Source organism: Herpailurus yagouaroundi, unplaced genomic scaffold, assembly GCF_014898765.1.
Source record: "Herpailurus yagouaroundi ecotype Mexico unplaced genomic scaffold, PumYag 160, whole genome shotgun sequence".
In the NCBI taxonomy this organism is placed as follows: domain Eukaryota; kingdom Metazoa; phylum Chordata; class Mammalia; order Carnivora; family Felidae; genus Herpailurus; species Herpailurus yagouaroundi.
Window position 1 is genome coordinate 54,194,351 of NW_024412401.1, and position 13,058 is coordinate 54,207,408.

The window sequence follows — 13,058 nt, forward strand, 5'->3', positions numbered from 1 at the left end:
TTGGCAAATCGACTGTGGAATGGAGTGCCTCTCTCTTCTCTCTGGTTCTGGGCCCTGGCTTTGGGTGTAGCCGACCTGCACTTGGGCCAAGAGTTGGGGAACTCTGGGACGCACTAACGGGCACCAGCGATGAGACTATCAGGAAAACCCGAGTGCTGCATGTCTAGGTGGACCGGAAACCAGATTTACACCTGACGTGTGGAGCGATCACAGAGTTTAAAGCCAACAGGCGAGATCAGATGGGGCACACGAAAGCATTAATAATTGATTCCATGGGCCTTTCGGAGGTTTTCGTTTTAGAAACTTGGCAAGAGAACTTTTTAGCCGTGCCCCCCAAAGGGATTAAGTCATTTTTCAATGAGTCACCATCCCAAGTTGCCAAAACCCCTCCCTTCAGACACAGGGAGGGCAGAGTGGTTCATAGCGGTTGGGCAGGAGCGGGAGTGGGGGAGGGGAGGTAACGGGAGAGGAGGCTGGTCAAGTGCTCACCATTATTGTTGTCTCGTTGCAAGTGACTGATCATGAACAGGATGGGGTCCTTGGGCTGGTGGATCAGGAGTTGCTCCAGCATGTTCTGTGGGCACAGGGTAAGACACCCAGGTAGTTAACACCTGCATGGGCACCAGGCGCCCAGTGCCCTGGTCGCTACCGATACCGGCTGTGGGGCCCGATCTCTCCACTGCACCCACCAAACAGGCCTGCAACTTGGAACCCAGCCCCTGCTACAGCTGGATCTGCTTCGATCCCCACGAGCAGAGGAATGAGGGAAGGGTCGTGCAGGTATCACAGAGGCACGTGCAGGGACCACATCCCAGACTCAGAGCAGACAGGCCCAGCCAGGGTCCTCTCACCTCAGTCCCTCCGTGCTCCCCGGACCAGCCTTCTCTCAGTTTACCTCCTTCACCATGTTCATTTGCCCCGAGCCTTAGCAGATGCTGTTCCCCCCTCTTGGAACACTGTTCCCCACGTCCTCAGGTCTCAATGGAAACACACCCTCCTGATCACACCCACTAGATCAACCCTGTCCTATGCTCCTGCAGTCCCCTACATCCGTTATCGCCGCACCCTTGTCTCAGCGCTGGGCACACAGTAGGTGCCCAGTGCCAAGGTCTGCCGGCTGACATGGTCATCACTGCTCCCTGTGTTCCTCCAGAGCGGGGCAGAATATTTACTATCCTGGGATAGTCTGGCCATTTAATCCCAAGGAAAGCCAGCTTCCACGGTTCCAGAACAAGAGGCACAGAAGTGAACTAGGTAGCAGATAGGAGCTGGGCCGGCACCGTTAAAGAGCCTCCATCAGGGACAACCAGGGAGGGGCTTTTGCCTTTCAGGAGCAGAGGATGTGTGCCGCGGACGAGAGCACGCAGCTCTGAGAAGCCCCAGCTCTGCTCTGCACCCCGCCAGCAAGTGCCTTCCTTCTCTGAGCCTCAGCTTCCCCGGCTGGTGGAGTCCCAACGGGACTAGCTGACTCTCACCGCTGAGATGGTGGGAGATGATGTTGGCCGTGTCACAGATGAGTGTTTTTAATTTCACTTTAAATAGCTATGTATCTAACGTGTGCTAGAAAACCTACGGTTTCAAGGCTATAGCTCAAGAAGAGGTAATATTACTTAATTTTTTAAAGTGGGTTGATTTAAAGAAGTGATCAAGTTAGGGGCGCCTGGGTGGCCTGGTCAGTTAAGCATGAGACTTCAGCTCAGGTCATCATATTGTGGTTTGTGAGTTTGAGCCCCACGTGGGGCTCTGTGCTGACAGGGCAGAGCCTGCTCGGGATATCCTGTCTCCCTCGCTCTCTGCCCCTCCCCTGCTCATGCTCACAGTCTCTGTCTCTGTCTCTCTCAAAAATAAACAAACATTTAAAAATGATTAGGTTAAAGCGAAGAAACATGGTGATAAAATTTCATGGAATAATACACCAAAAAGAAAGAAGTGCAGGTAAAAATGGACGAACCCCAAGTAAGTATCGCCGTGGCCGAGTTAATTGTCTTGGACCAACGTCAATGTCCCAGAGTTATGTTAGATAGCATTACGGGGCGGGGGGGGGGGGGGGGGGGAGGAGCGGGAGTTGGGGAAGGGTACATCAGAACTCTGTACTATCTTTGTAACATCCTGAGGGTCTAACACTGTTTTAAAAAGTAGTGAAAACCGTGGAGGGAATGCAGAAATGACTAAGGACTGGAAATACTGATTAGGAGCGTTTTCAGGCTGCTCTTTCCAACAATCAAGCTGAGCTACACCAGGTTCTCTAGAGCAGACCGCGATACCCCCAGGAGCTGGCCCCACTCTGCCCACCAGCCAGTGACTTGTAACTCAGCGAGCCATTTTCTTTTCTTGGCTTGGCCACTCAGTTGCAGAAAAAAATCTCTCTGCCTCTTTCAGTTGACCCTTTCCAAAGGAAGCATATGTTTGCTGGAGAGATGGAGACTCGGGGTGGGTAGTCTGATCTCTGCTCTCATGTGCACGGGTCAGAGGCTCCAATGAGCACAAGCGTCACCACAGTGGTGCCTCTGGGGACAGGGTATACCTGGAGGGGCAAATGCTCTAGAAACTGGGCTCCAGCTTCCCTGTGGCCCTCAGAACCTCTAAGTGGCAGAGAGTTCTCCCAGTCCAGCTCCTGAAAGCCTTTGCCTCCAGGAGATGCAGAAGGCAACCAGAAGGGGCAGGGCTTTGCCAAAGGTCATACAGGGGATGAGGGCCCAGTCGGGTCAGAAATCCAGGATGAGAGGCTGGGAGCTGCTGGGAACTCCTGACTCGAATGAAGAAGGGACATGTGGGAAATGCTCCTGTCCGAACCATAGGGCACAGGGCTGCTGTCCCAGGAGGTGGCCATCTCAGGGGATGGTGAGGTCACCTTGAAACTCGGACACTCCCCAGCTTAGAAACCAACACGGCAGACGGGCTGGGGACTGTTAGCGCCGAGGGGCCCCCTTGAAGATCAGCTCTTGCAACCCAGCATTTCATAGCTTCGAGAAAAGGAAAGAATGGGACTTGGTCCAGGCCATTGGGCGAGCTGGCGCGGAGCCATGACCAAAACCTGACCGGGTGGGCTGCCCCCTTTCTTCCCTCCTGGGTCCGCAGGACAGGGGCAGGGGGCGTCCTCCGACCGAGGCCTCTCTCAGGGTCCCAGCGGTACAGGAGTCAGACACCCACCCATCCCCCCCAGCAGCGGGGTCGCAGCCGCGCACTGCTACCGCGACAGAGGCTCCCGCTGGCGCCCGGTGTCGCGACAGGGCGGGGCTGCCCGGGTCACCTGCATCAGCTCGAATACGTGGTTCGCCTCCCCGTATTGGGGCATTTCCGGGGGTATGCGGTGAGGGGCGGTGGTCGCGTCCATGCCTCCGTGCGGCGCGCCCGCTCCCTGGAGACCGCCGTCGCTAGGGCCGCCGCGGCGTCGCGTCATCAGCGCGCGCCCGCTCCCTGGAGACCGCCGTCGCTAGGGCCGCCGCGCCGTCGCGTCATCAGCGCGCGCCCGCGGGGCTGGAACCGGGCCTCGTTCCCGGCTCCATGGCCCGCGCGCTCAGCTGCGGGGGGCAGGTGCTTCCCTGGGGGCGGGTGCTTCCCCGTGGCGGGCTCGCACTGCGGTCTGTGCGTCTCAGGAGGTGGCCCTCCAGCCTTCCAGGACCAGAGGTGCCCCCAGGAGGGCCCCAGGTGCCTAGACGCCCAAGGGGGCACATCGGCCCTCCGTGGGGGCGGGAGGCGGGTCGTGCGCTGGTCCCGCCGTCGCGCCCCGACCTGGGCGTCGGGCGCTCCGCGGGCCAGCCCGGCTCTGCTCTCTGGGCCTCAGTTTTCCCACCTTTAAAGCGAGTAGAGGTTGGGGAAGGCTGTGGAAAAGGTAGGGGAGTCCCTGGGGCGGACGGGAAGGCGGGGGCTCGCGGGGCGAGGCAGCGATGCCACGTGACCCGGTTGCTATGGCACCCGCGGGAACAATCGGGCCCGCGGCCCCGCCCCACCCACCAACCTTCCCGGCCCTGGGAAGAGCCCCTCCCTGGCCCCAGACACCCTCGGAGGCACTCGGGTTTCGGGGAGCTCTGTGAGTGAAGGTCGGCCTAGGACCAGTAAGGTTAAAGCGCACCCCCCCCCCGCCCCCCGCCGAGCCCTGGGGGGAGGAGGGGAGGGAGCGGAAGGAACCCCGATGCCGCCCCTGGTGGGTGGGACGTGGTGGAGGAAGGAGCGCTTCGAATCGCGTCAATCCCCAGCGGGACTGGGGCAGCCTGGTATGGGACGCGGCGCTGAGCTGGGAGCTCCAGCTTTTGTCTGTTGCCATTTTTAGAAGGAGCTGCCGGTTTTGAGCTGTGTTCTTAACAAAACTATATGGGGTAGGTACATGATGGACGGGGCGTCTGGCTTCTGTGATACAGAATGCCCCGGGTTCGACTCCTGGCTCCACCCGTGTGAGCCTGCTCTGGGCGCCACTTTCCTCCCCTGTGAAGTGGGGATTATGGAAGGATTCCGTGAGCGCATATGCCTGAAGTACGGGCTCCTGGCGTGTATTAAGGGCACAGCGCATCGGGGCTACTATTTAGTAGTAACTTCATTTAATATTTGCACCAGCCCCCAGGAATAAGTACCTTCATTCCCATCTTACAGGTCAGAAATTGGAGGATCAGAATGGTGAACAAATAGTTGCCCGTAAGACCTGGGGCCAGTCATTTCCCATTTTTGGGTCTCTTTTCTCATCAGTTGTAGACCATAAAGCGTTAGAATCAGAAGTCCCCTTGAAGATATTCTAATCCAATCGCCCTTGTTTTATAGATAAAGTGAGGTCCAGAAAGGGGGAAACTCTTGGCCAAGTTCACTCATTAATCAGAGGCAGAGCCAGGGCTGGCGTCTTGACTCCTAGCCAAAAGCCTTTCCCAGCAGCCACCAAGTGCCCAGAGACATGCCCTCCGACTGTAAAAGGCTGCAAATCCGCCTCTTCCCCTCAGGACCGCTTCCTCAAAGCGCGCACACCTTGGTTGGCTTGTCAAAGCCAACTGCATAGACAGCTGGGGAAGAAAAGGAAGCCCCCCCCCCCCCCCGCCCCGGCCGAACAAAGAACACAACAACCAAACCTGCAATTTGCACTGGAGAGGTTCAGTTTGCTTCCTGGACATTTCTGAAATGACTTGCCTTTCTCCTCATTTATTTTAAGCCCTAGGCGCTTTTCATACCACGATTTAATCTTCTTTAGCAGCCTGGAAAAATACAAATCAATTAAAGCCTAAAACCTATTGGGTAATCATTTTTTCCTTCCTCCTCCCCCAGATCGAGAAGTGCCTGCACCCGGTGCCTTTCATCCAGACTAATTTGGCTGCAGTAACTCGTTCAAGGGACGATCACTTTGGATAGCTTATTACAGCTCTTCTCACGACGTTTCCTGGCGTGCATGTCACAAGTCGCTAGGATCAAGAACCAAGTCAGTTTTGCTCTCAGGGGCTCTTGGGGCCACCAGCCAAGGTCGTGCTGTATCCTTGGAGAAGTTGACAGCCCCGGGAAGCCCCGGGAGGGTGGCAGGGAGCCAGACGACGCAGGGCAGGCCCCTGAACACTAGGGGAGGGGAGAGCAGAGAACATTCTCTGCAAGTGGAAACGAGGCCCAGGGGTCCAGCTGGTGTGTGACCCTAGGAAGGCTTGGGCAGCTTTTTGGGCATTTGGTATCCCCTCCACCCCAGCCACCCACTCCCGGCCTTGGGTCAGTCTGATGTCTGGCATGTCTGTCTCTATGGACCGTCACAGAGGGAGGGATCCAAGAGCCCAGACTTTATAAAGTGAGGCAGAGCTGAGTGGGGAATCCGGGCTTGCTCACTTCTAGCGGGGTGACCTTAGCTTCATCGTCTGTCACGTGGGGATCATCAGGTACCATTGGGAGAGCTGTGGTGAGGATTCCATGCATGGCCAGGGTTCTCCTAGAGCCCCGTCGATAGTCACTGCCATGGGGAGGGTTGGGGTGGGTGTTCAGGACCTCACTGCAGGCTGGAGCATGGCTCTCGTCTGCCCCCCGCCACCCACCCATCTCCAGAAAGGACCCTCCTGCAGACCACACTTAGCCCTTCGTCCCAACGTGCCCATCCCACTGCCCTGCTTCCTTTTCCCTTTGGCAGCGCTCTTATCCACAACACTGTTCGGTGGCTCATCCTTGTTGTCCGCCTCCCACTCTGAAAGATAAATTCCAGGGAAGAGGGGCTTGTCTATTTAGTTCCCTGCCGTGTATATAACCCAGCACTCAGAATCGGGGCCGGCATATGATAGGCCCTGCAGAAGGGGTGAGTGAACAAACGAATGGAAGCCTGAAGTCCTTCTGACCCCTCTGGCCTTCAGGGGTTCTCCTAGCTCTGCCTGACGCTTGGGGGTTCCCCCGGCCTGCCCTGCCCACTGCCTCCTGCACTTGCTCACAATAGTCCCAGGTCACCCCCTCCTAATGCCCCTCCCCCCTCCCCCCTCCTCTCCTCTCCCGGAGCTCAAGCCCTCAGCAGACCCTGCTGCTCTCAGAGTGTGCACCGTGCCTGTTGTGGCCTGCTCCTGCCATTGTGTGCACACTGTTAATCACAGCAGCTTCGGTTGCTCTGACAACCAGGCGCTGCGCGTTCCAGGCTCCGGGCTCCACACGTTCCGCCTGCACCTCGCACGGTGCTCGCCCCAAGGCCCGGAGGCTGCGGGCCGTTACTTCCCTCTAGCGCATTAGCACTCAGAGGCTCACCCCAAGGCTGGCCGGAAGTAGTGGAACCAAGATCTGAACCAGGACTATGAATAGAGCTTGGGTTCTTAACCACCAAGCACAGCTCTGAGCCTTATGGGGAAGGCCAGACTGAAAGCACAACCCCCCCCCCCCCCCCCCCCCCCCCCCGCAACCCCGCGGGGGGGGGGGGGGGGGACCTTTCTTTTTTAGAAGGATTTTTTTTATTAACTTATTTTTTTATTTTTTTTAAATTTACATCCAGATTAGTTAGCATATAGTGCAACAATGATTTCAGGAGTAGATCCTTAGTGCCCTTGACCCATTTCGCCCATCCCCCCCTCCCACAACCCCTCCAGCCACCCTCAGTCTGTTCTCCATATTTATGAGTCTCTTCTGTTTTGTCCCCCTCCCTGTTTTTATATTATTTTTGTTTCCCTTCCCTTATGTTCATCTGTTTTGTCTCTGAAAGTCCTCATATGAGTGAAGTCCTATGATTTTTGTCTTTCTCTGACTCTCTAATTTCACTTAGCATAACACCGTCCAGTTCCAGCCACGTAGTTGCAAATGGCAAGATTTCATTCTTTTTGATGGCCGAGTAATACTCCATCGTATATATAGACCACATCTTCTTTCTCCATTCTTCCATCAGTAGACATTTGGGCTCTTTCCATCCTTTGGCTGTCGTTGAGAGTGCTGCCATAAACATGGCGGTGCACGTGCCCCTTCGAAACAGCACACCTGTATCCCGTGGATAAATTGTGCTCTGACTTTTCTAGGTCTTCCACCCCCAAGTCACTTGTAAGCCCTGGGCCCAGACCAGGCAAGGCGAGTCATGGGAAGGGGTGCCCCAAACTCCAATAATCAAGGCAAATCACATTTAAAAACATCAAAATCCATGCAAAATCCACTTCTGTCGCCAAAAATGTAAAGACGGGATCGGTTTTACCCATTCCTTCTGCCTCGGGCTCCAGTATGGCACAGCCCCAGACCCCATCCCGTCTTTAAAATCCTGACGCTTTGCGGCCTCCTCTTTGGTGTTGACTTTTATTTCTTTAAATAGCACGTTAAATGTTTTTCCCTCGCTCGAGTGCTGGGTTTTCTGGTGCCTCACCCTGGCCCAGGCCCCCACCGCACCCCCTCAACCCCGGCGCCCCTTCCCACTTGCCCACTTCCGGCAGGGGGCTGAGTGGGCAGGAAACCAGTGTCCTGCCCGGCCCGGGACCAGGCCCACCCCCCTGGAGCCGCAGCTAGTGCGAGCAAACACAGGCACTGTGGCTCCCAGGGGTGGCCTGGGCACTGCGGCTGAATGCACTGTGTCGTATTTACAGTAGGCCTGCTGAGGTCCATGGGGTGCCATCGTCTGGGCCTAACCCGCACAGGTCAGCTCCCAGCCCTCCCCAAGTTCTCAGAGTTGCCGCTCCCATCGCGTCCTGGAGGCCAACTTCTGATCTGCCCTTGCGTTTCCTTTCGTCCCTCTTTTTGCCACAGAGATGCCCTCCCTGCTCCAGCCCTGCTCTGGGCTCAGGATGCCGAGGCCGACACAGTGGAGGGAAATGCCTCCTGTCTCCCTCGGGCCTCCTCCTCTCCTCCTGGGTGGGGCCTCCTAGGAATCCTGGAGCGTGTTCTTCCCCACCCCTGCCCTTGCCAGGTGTCCTGGCCCCTTGCGCCCACCAGCACCCCTGGCCTTGGCTTGGCCGCCTCCGACCCGTTCACGCGAAGCACGTCTGGTGCCGTGGGTGTGGGTGTGGGTGTGCGTGGGCGTCCACAGTGTGGAGAAACTGAGGCCCAGAGAAATCTTGGCCACACTTGAGGGAAGGAAGTCATGGTTCGTGGCAAAGAACGTGTCCTTGGAGGGAAAAGGGACTTGGGTCCTGGATCGCCTGGGGGATCTGGAGTGAGTGCAGGAGGGAGGGGGGACGCCGAGAGGGGCCGTGGCCATGCTGGTCTGACACTCCAGAGCGGGGTCGGCAGTCTGGGGCCTCATTGCTGTGTTCTCCGCACTCCCCCCCCCCCCCGCCCCGGCAGATTCTCGTCCTCCTGTAAATGACCGCTGAGGAAGGCCATGAATGAGGCGAAGGAGTCCCTGCGAGGCATCGAGCAGAAGTACAAGCTGTTCCAGCAGCAACAGTTCACGTTCATCGCTGCTCTGGAGCACTGCAGGGAGAACGCCCACGACAAGATCCGGCCCATCTCCAGCATCGCACAGGTGGCACCTCGTGGGCTGGCGGGCGGTGGGGCCGGGCTCTTGGGGACCTGCCGGGCCCAGCGACTCCTGGGCGACACCTTGCATGGAGGGTGAAACGGCTGAGGCCCGGAGAGGGCAGGCGTGTCTGTGCCGGGATCAGGACTCAGATCCTGACGAGGTGGGAACGGGCCCTTCGTTCCCTCACCACATAAGTGAGTAAATACCAAAGCGGGCTGGAGACTCTGCCGAACAGCCAGTGTTCGGGTCCCGGCTCAGCCACACGCCCCCTCTGTGACCTTGGGCCAGTGAGTCACCTCTCTGTGCCCCAGCTGCCTCGTCTGGAAAAGACGGACTGTGCGGATTTAAGGAGCTCGTGGGGGAGCCGCTCAGCCAGTGTCTGACGCCCGTGGTCCCAGCAGTGGGATCCCACTGGGGTTTGAGAAACCGACCCGCCAAGCACCTCGCACCTCCCGTTTGCAGACATTGTCACCTGACCCGGGTCTCCCTGTGAGTTAGCTGCCATCCCAGTTTGCGGGACCTGGAGGCCTGGAGACGGAGCTCGCCCTCCAGGAAGAAGCACACCCCTAAGTGGGACCCCCTCCCGTCGCCGGCCGCCGGGGAGTAGGCTTCTGGAAGGCCAGCTGCTCACAGCGCTGGCGGGGCGTGGGGACCAGGGCTCAGAACCGCTTAGGAGAAGCACACAGGCCCCAGAGATAGCAACCCCTGCTGGCAACATCTTTCAACAAAAACCCTCCCTTCCGCTGTGCGTGAATATTCCTCCCAGATCTTTAACGTGAGAAATTTTAAACCTACAGAAAATACCCTCTTTCCCCTGAACTGTGTAGGAGTAAATCAGGCTCAGACTTCCAGGGAGGGGCATGGCCGGGTTTTCAGCGTCAGGATGGAGCATGTGAGAGCCCTCCCAGCAGCCACGGCTCAGAATCTACGGGAGCCAGAGTGACCCCGCCCCTCAGACGCACAGGGGCGTGGCCTTCTCACCCTAGGTTCAACGAAGGGCCTTGACAAACGGTGGCCCCAGGCTCCGACACTGACACTGCATGTGAAGTGTCGATTCTCGGCCCTTACCTGGCACCCACCCCACCCCCACCCCCACCCCCGGACCTGGGTCATCCAAAGGTGACCTGCCCACACACACCTGGTAGCGCAGAGACTCTGCTCTGTTGTAGTTACACCGGCTGGCAGGCTCCTCCCCGTCCTCCTCGGGTCCCCCGGCGGCTGTCAGGGCCTCTCCCCCCTCACAAAGCCGTTGTTCTTGGAAGGAGCCATTCGGATCATTTGGGAAGACGTCCCTGAGCAACTGAAAGGCAGCTTGGAGGAGGGAGGGGAGGCCCCCGGAGGGGACCGGGAGGGGAGGGGAAGCGTTCGTGAAATGGGCCAGATATTCCCGCCGGCACCAGGCGTGTAGGCTTCAGGTGGGGGTGTTGGCAGACCCAGCCTGCCCAGCGCTCTCGGGGTGCCTGGGACACGCAGTGACATTAACTCTACGTAGTGACCTGTGAGTCCACATGCTTCAACGTGCCTGCATCTCCCCTGTGACTCTGGGAGGGTACGAGGAACTGGGGGGGGGGGGGACGCTCCTGGATGTTTGGTCCCCAAACCAGCTGGGGGCCGGTGGTACCTCCTGAGCTCGCCCCACCTGGCCCCTGCAGGTGCAGAGCTACATGGAACATTACTGCAACAACTCCACGGACCGGCGCATTCTGCTCATGTTCCTGGACATCTGCACAGAGCTAAACAGGCTGTGCCAGAAATTCGAGGCCCTGCACTCTGGCACCCCGGTCACCAACAACCTGCTTGAGAAGTGCAAATTCCTGGTTAGCCAAAGCAATGACCTAAGCAGCCTGCGAGTGAAGTAAGTGGCTTCTGGGCCTGTCCCGGAGGCGTCAGCAGCATGAGCATGTGGGGAGGGCGGTGGGGTGAGGATGGGAGGGAGGGGTCCCACAGGAAGGAGCCTTCTCTCCAGAGGACAGGAATGTCGGGACTGATGGGTCATGTGGCTACTGTCCAGCACCGCCCCCCGCCCCGAGGTGGGGAATCTGAGGCCCACCGATGTACCCAAAGGGCCAACCCAACCAATCCTCTTACTGAAAACAAGGGACGCTGAGGCCCCACATACAGTGGGACACAGACGAGCCAGCACTGGGCAAGGGGAGGGGGAGTCAGAGCAGATGTTCCCAGAAGCCCACGGAGAAGCAGGACTTCTGGAGCCCATCCCTGTGGGCATGTGGGCCTCAGCACCGCCCAGTGTGGCTCCCTCATTCCGAGCCCTGGGGAGTCCTCAGCACAAAGCACCATATTCCGGAGGATGCTGTTTAGTTACTGGGGATGAGGAGAGTCGGAGGGACTAAGCACATTTTGGAGCCGTTACGGGTTTCCACGGCCCCTAATCCGGGTCTCTACGACCACAGGCCAGTGGTTCAAGCATCTTGCCTCTCTATGCCAGGACTACCTACGGTTCATGGCCCCGTGAGCCCGCCGAACCACAGCGTCCAGAACCTCCCCGGGGATTGTAATGTGTGGTCAGGATTAGACACTGCCCCGGTCTGGAAGAGCCCCCTCTTGCCACCCTGCAGGTACCCTCACGATGTGGTGAACCACCTCAGCTGTGACGAGGCTAGGAACCACTACGGAGGCATCGTCAGCCTCATCCCCATGGTCCTAGACTTGATGAAAGAATGGATCGCCCACTCGGAGAAGCTGCCCCGCAAAGCTGTGCTGCACGTGAGTGAGCCCCAGGCACGCCAGGAAGCCACCGCAGCAGCCGCTCCGCCTTCCCGGACCATGAGCACCCAGTCTTGGTTAAGAAAACACCAACTTAGGCAACTTACAAAAGACAGCCCCAAACCAAGGGGGAAAGACAAAGGATGTCCAAAACCTCCCTGGAGACCACCTGGCGGGAAGCTGTAACTCAGAGCTGGCGCCCTGCTGAGCCCCGTGTGGTGGTGGGGGTGGGGGGGGGGGGGGTTGCCGACTCTTCACTTGGGCTCCGGTCATGGCAACTGATGAACCCCAAAGGGGACTGCCCAATATACCACTGAGAACCTGTCTCCCTCTCGCTCACTTTTAAGTTCTCACCGCTCCACGCCTCTGGGCTTCAGGCTCTGCGCCCACTTCCAGTGTTGCCGGGAGAGGCTGGCGAGAGCCGGGGCACTGGCCCGCCTAGGCGCTCCGGGAGCTCCAGGCCAGCACCCTGCCAGGCCCGCCTCTCCAGGCAGAGCCACCAAGCGGGAGGCCACAGGGCTCCTTTCCCACCGCTGTGGCCACTGTAGGGTCCCTCCGTCCGCCAGGATGCTGGGGGCCGGCGCGGTAAACTTCCTCGGTGTCATTAGGTGTCTGGACCCAAGGGGGAACGAACCTGCCTCTGCTCTCCTTTACTTGGGGGAGGGAGACCATGAGAGGGGCCGGGAGGACTCTGCAGCTCCCAAGTAAGACAGTCCCCTGGTTTCCGGGGCGCAGTCAAGGCTCTGACGTCGTAGCCTGTGTCTCTGGCCTCCGAGCTGCTGGAAGTACTGTCTGACTGTTGGTTTTTCCCTTCGCAGGGGGCGACTTAGATTCTGTATTCTTGCTTCCTCGGGGGCGACCGTCAAGAATAAAAAGTGTTCTCCCACCTGTCTGCCTGGCTTGGTTTCCTGGGACCTCTCCCTTAAAGAAAACTACGCTTACCCTAAGACATCAGAGGACACTGGGCAGTAGGCTCACAAGCAAAACCGCCAGCAAAGAGCAACCGCTAGAGACGGGAGTCTGCTCTTAGGAGGTTGAAGCCCCCGGCCCCCCCCCCCCCCCGCCCCACGCCGGCGCGGTAACTCCCGTAGTTAGAGCGTACTGGGACGAGAACCCGAATAGGTATCAGGGTTCTGCGACAAAATTAAAAGCTGCCACCTCTCAGTCTTTATCTCAAAGGAGCTGCTTCCGTCGTTAAAACGGTCAGAGCACACCCGTTTCCAGGGGCAGCTGGAAACGTATGTTCCAGGGAAGGGACGGTGAGGCGAAGCTGGATCTAACAATTGTTTCAGGTGGTTTCCCGCCTCCTTCCAAACACCTGGTGACATTATGGCGGCCGCCAGCTGCACCGTTTCCTTGACACGCTCACAGAACACAACGGCAAGGCTCAGGGTTGGTAAGCTCTCCGTGATCTCGGTGCCACCTGGGCTCAACCCAACGGCCAGCCAACCCCTTAGGGCGGCAAGCACGCTCCGAG

General features: G+C 58.4%; 2 protein-coding genes across 16 annotated transcripts in view; one reads left to right on the forward strand and one right to left on the reverse strand.

Annotated features, from left to right (window-relative positions):
* Positions 1–5,903, reverse strand: part of AK8 (adenylate kinase 8) — a 129,362-nt gene extending 123,459 nt beyond the window's left edge. The window contains exons 1-3 of one of the 5 annotated variants that reach the window (XM_040482732.1): positions 5,785–5,903; positions 5,052–5,174; positions 490–574 (exon numbers count right to left, since the gene is read on the reverse strand). In XM_040482732.1, the coding sequence (XP_040338666.1) occupies positions 490–574; positions 5,052–5,093 (127 nt within the window). In that variant the 5' untranslated portion in view covers positions 5,094–5,174; positions 5,785–5,903. Of the gene's footprint in view, positions 1–489; positions 575–3,250; positions 3,483–5,051; positions 5,238–5,784 lie in introns of those variants that run through there. The other 4 variants (XM_040482731.1, XM_040482730.1, XM_040482729.1 and 1 more) reach the window with 4 other exon arrangements.
* Positions 3,452–12,473, forward strand: SPACA9 (sperm acrosome associated 9). 11 transcript variants are annotated; one of them, XM_040482742.1, is made up of 7 exons: positions 3,922–4,055; positions 5,245–5,395; positions 8,680–8,860; positions 10,510–10,712; positions 11,434–11,581; positions 12,190–12,285; positions 12,400–12,467. In XM_040482742.1, exons 3-6 carry the CDS (start codon positions 8,717–8,719, stop codon positions 12,253–12,255), a joined length of 561 nt encoding a protein of 186 aa, XP_040338676.1. In that variant the 5' UTR covers positions 3,922–4,055; positions 5,245–5,395; positions 8,680–8,716; the 3' UTR covers positions 12,256–12,285; positions 12,400–12,467. The 11 variants fall into 11 exon arrangements, with proteins under 11 accessions (XP_040338672.1, XP_040338674.1, XP_040338670.1 ...); XM_040482741.1 differs by having other exon boundaries at positions 3,923–4,055; positions 12,190–12,473; XM_040482744.1 differs by lacking the exon at positions 12,190–12,285 and having other exon boundaries at positions 3,926–4,055; positions 12,400–12,473.
* Positions 12,474–13,058: the final 585 nt, after the last annotated feature.

What these genes read in the sequence shown, in the direction of transcription:
- SPACA9 (XM_040482738.1), top strand. Translation starts at nt 8,717, where the DNA reads ATGAATGAGGCGAAGGAGTCCCTGCGAGGCATCGAGCAGAAGTACAAG. An exon ending in CCATCTCCAGCATCGCACAG is followed by an intron (nt 8,861 to 10,509) that starts GTGGCACCTCGT and finishes TGGCCCCTGCAG; the next exon opens with GTGCAGAGCTACATGGAACA. An exon ending in CTAAGCAGCCTGCGAGTGAA is followed by an intron (nt 10,713 to 11,433) that starts GTAAGTGGCTTC and finishes GCCACCCTGCAG; the next exon opens with GTACCCTCACGATGTGGTGA.